This window comes from Pteropus vampyrus, unplaced genomic scaffold (genome assembly GCF_000151845.1).
Source record: "Pteropus vampyrus isolate Shadow unplaced genomic scaffold, Pvam_2.0 Scaffold25, whole genome shotgun sequence".
NCBI lineage: Eukaryota > Metazoa > Chordata > Mammalia > Chiroptera > Pteropodidae > Pteropus > Pteropus vampyrus.
The window spans coordinates 11,619,041-11,621,308 of NW_011888806.1; the positions used below are offsets into that span (position 1 = coordinate 11,619,041).

General features: G+C 37.4%; 1 protein-coding gene across 1 annotated transcript in view; it reads right to left on the reverse strand.

Annotated features, from left to right (window-relative positions):
- CDS1 (CDP-diacylglycerol synthase 1) overlaps positions 1-2,268 on the reverse strand; it is a 50,068-nt gene that overhangs the window by 35,403 nt on the left and 12,397 nt on the right. The window contains exon 2 of the mRNA XM_011356330.1: positions 24-151. Coding sequence (XP_011354632.1) covers positions 24-151 — 128 coding nt within the window. The remainder of the gene's footprint in view (positions 1-23; positions 152-2,268) is intronic.

The window sequence follows — 2,268 nt, forward strand, 5'->3', positions numbered from 1 at the left end:
TATTCATCTTCACCCAATCATACCTCGAAGATAAACCAGATAGAGCTTTCTTGAGGATTTCAGGGGTTCTATCTGAAGATGGTGGAATTTCTGGAATATCAGAATCTGTTCTGGAATCCAAATCTCCATATCTGTCATCAATATCTGTTTCCTAAAATTAAAAAAAGGGAAAATCACTTTGTAAAACAGAAAAAAAGCACTGCGCCTGCCAATGCATGTGTCTGTCACTCAGTGTGTCAAATCTCAGTTATACGACTTGAAACAAAGAAACAACTATTAACTTCGCTTGACTATCCATATACACTCTTGTACTTCTTTGTTAGGAAAGTTTGATTATCTCTACTAAAATCTATTAATATAAAGGATTCATTTAAATAAAAGACACAAAAAGAAACTCTTATATTGTATAAATCAGAAATTTACCGAAAGAATCAAATATTTACTCTTTTGCTAATTCTATGTAGATTCTTATCATCTCTACACAGTCCTTTTTTATTTGATTACAATCAAAGCGTCGATAAATGTAATATATTACACTGGCAGAGCATGATATACAAAATATATATATAATTCCAATTTGAAGTTGTTTGTTATGCTATAATGTAACAGTCTCCACACCTATACTCCTACCCCCAGCAACCATCTATAAAGAGTGCTACACATATATATACTTTGGGAGAATGGTTTACAGAGAGAAAAATTGGGTCAAGGGGGCCGAATTGGAGTAGAAGAATGAGAATGTCTGCAAGAGGCAAATAAAAGAAGATGGAACATTGAGCAGAACATTAGGCCTAGGAATGAAAGTGCCTGGGGATTTAGAACGTTCAGGAGTCTCAAACGAAGCCCTTAGTAGTGCCCCTTTTGACTTTCTTCATCCATAAAATGGAAGCATTTAATATAATGCTGAAGACTTAGTGAAGTCAGAGAAGTGAGCTATTACTATGATTGAATCAAGTCTTCCAATTCCTCATTAAGTGGCTTACCAAGTAAAATTTTAGCTTAAGGGGAATATTTTCAGTTTTCATAAATCAATAACAAGCTTTTGTTTACTAACTATAACTTTCTTACAATTACGAAATTAAATGTCATTATACCCAAATGACAAATGAAACAGACATGTCTAATTCCCACCATGACACTGAGAGTCCGTTGGCCCTAAAGCAGTTTAAATGGAAAGAAAGATACTGACTTAATAAACCACCAGATAAAACATTCCCTGAAAATGTCAGGGTACCTGCTGTCAGTCTGACATGCCAGGCAGGTCTTTGACAATGGAACCCATCACTTTTTTTCTTTTCCATGCTCCTCTTTTTCTCACCAATAACCCAGAACGTTGCAGGAGTGGTGGGAGTGGTGATGGTCTCCACTAGATGGTGACTAATGGAAGTGGCTCCATGAGACGACATCACCACGTTGCAGAAAATGAGTGCTAGACTAGGAATCAGGAACTGCCAGTACTAATTCTACCTCTACTCTACCCAGCAGAGTAACAAAGGGCAAATCACTCAACCCTGAAAAAATTCAGCCTTTGGTTTCCTCATAAAATGAGAGCATTGGACCAGAATTCAAATTGCGCTCCTCAAAACACTATGCTTTCAGTGAGCCACTTCAAAGTCCACTTGTCAAGAATGGTGATGCGTCATAACCCTCTCCTCCCACCCTGAAGAAACCTGTCCTGCTTTTAATTACTTAAGCTTATGGTTTCTACTTTATATACCATAGAGAAATGCAAAATGAAAAAAATTAAGATTTAACTAGGCTTCTTCAATTTCATTCTAATAACTAAAGAATGATGGCATTTTAGAACAATTTTACTCAGCTACTGGAATTAGTAGCAGAGAATTTCGTGTTTCTGCATCTCTTGTACAGATCCTGTTATGAAGAGGCCAGACTTGACAAGGAAAACAAAAGTGTGACTAGAGATCATGGAAAGAAGGAAGTAGTACTTTAAAGATCAACTGATCAACTAGAGTCATGCGGCTTGTGCATGCTGAATGAAGGTACTCAAGATGTTTAAGAAAACCAAATTAGGATCTTCTTCTCAAACCCATAATTTAAAGACAATAATCCTCCACTTTCCATTGTAAGTCCATGTTCTCCTACCACCTACCCGGTGATCTCATGCACCCTCATAGCCTCCTTTCCATCTCTCTATAGACTCATGACTCCCCACAAACCTGTGTCTCTACCTCCCAGCGTGCCATCTCTAGTGAGTTTTCCCCAGCACCACCTGAAATTCAACATAAGCAAACTGACCTCTCTTCCATA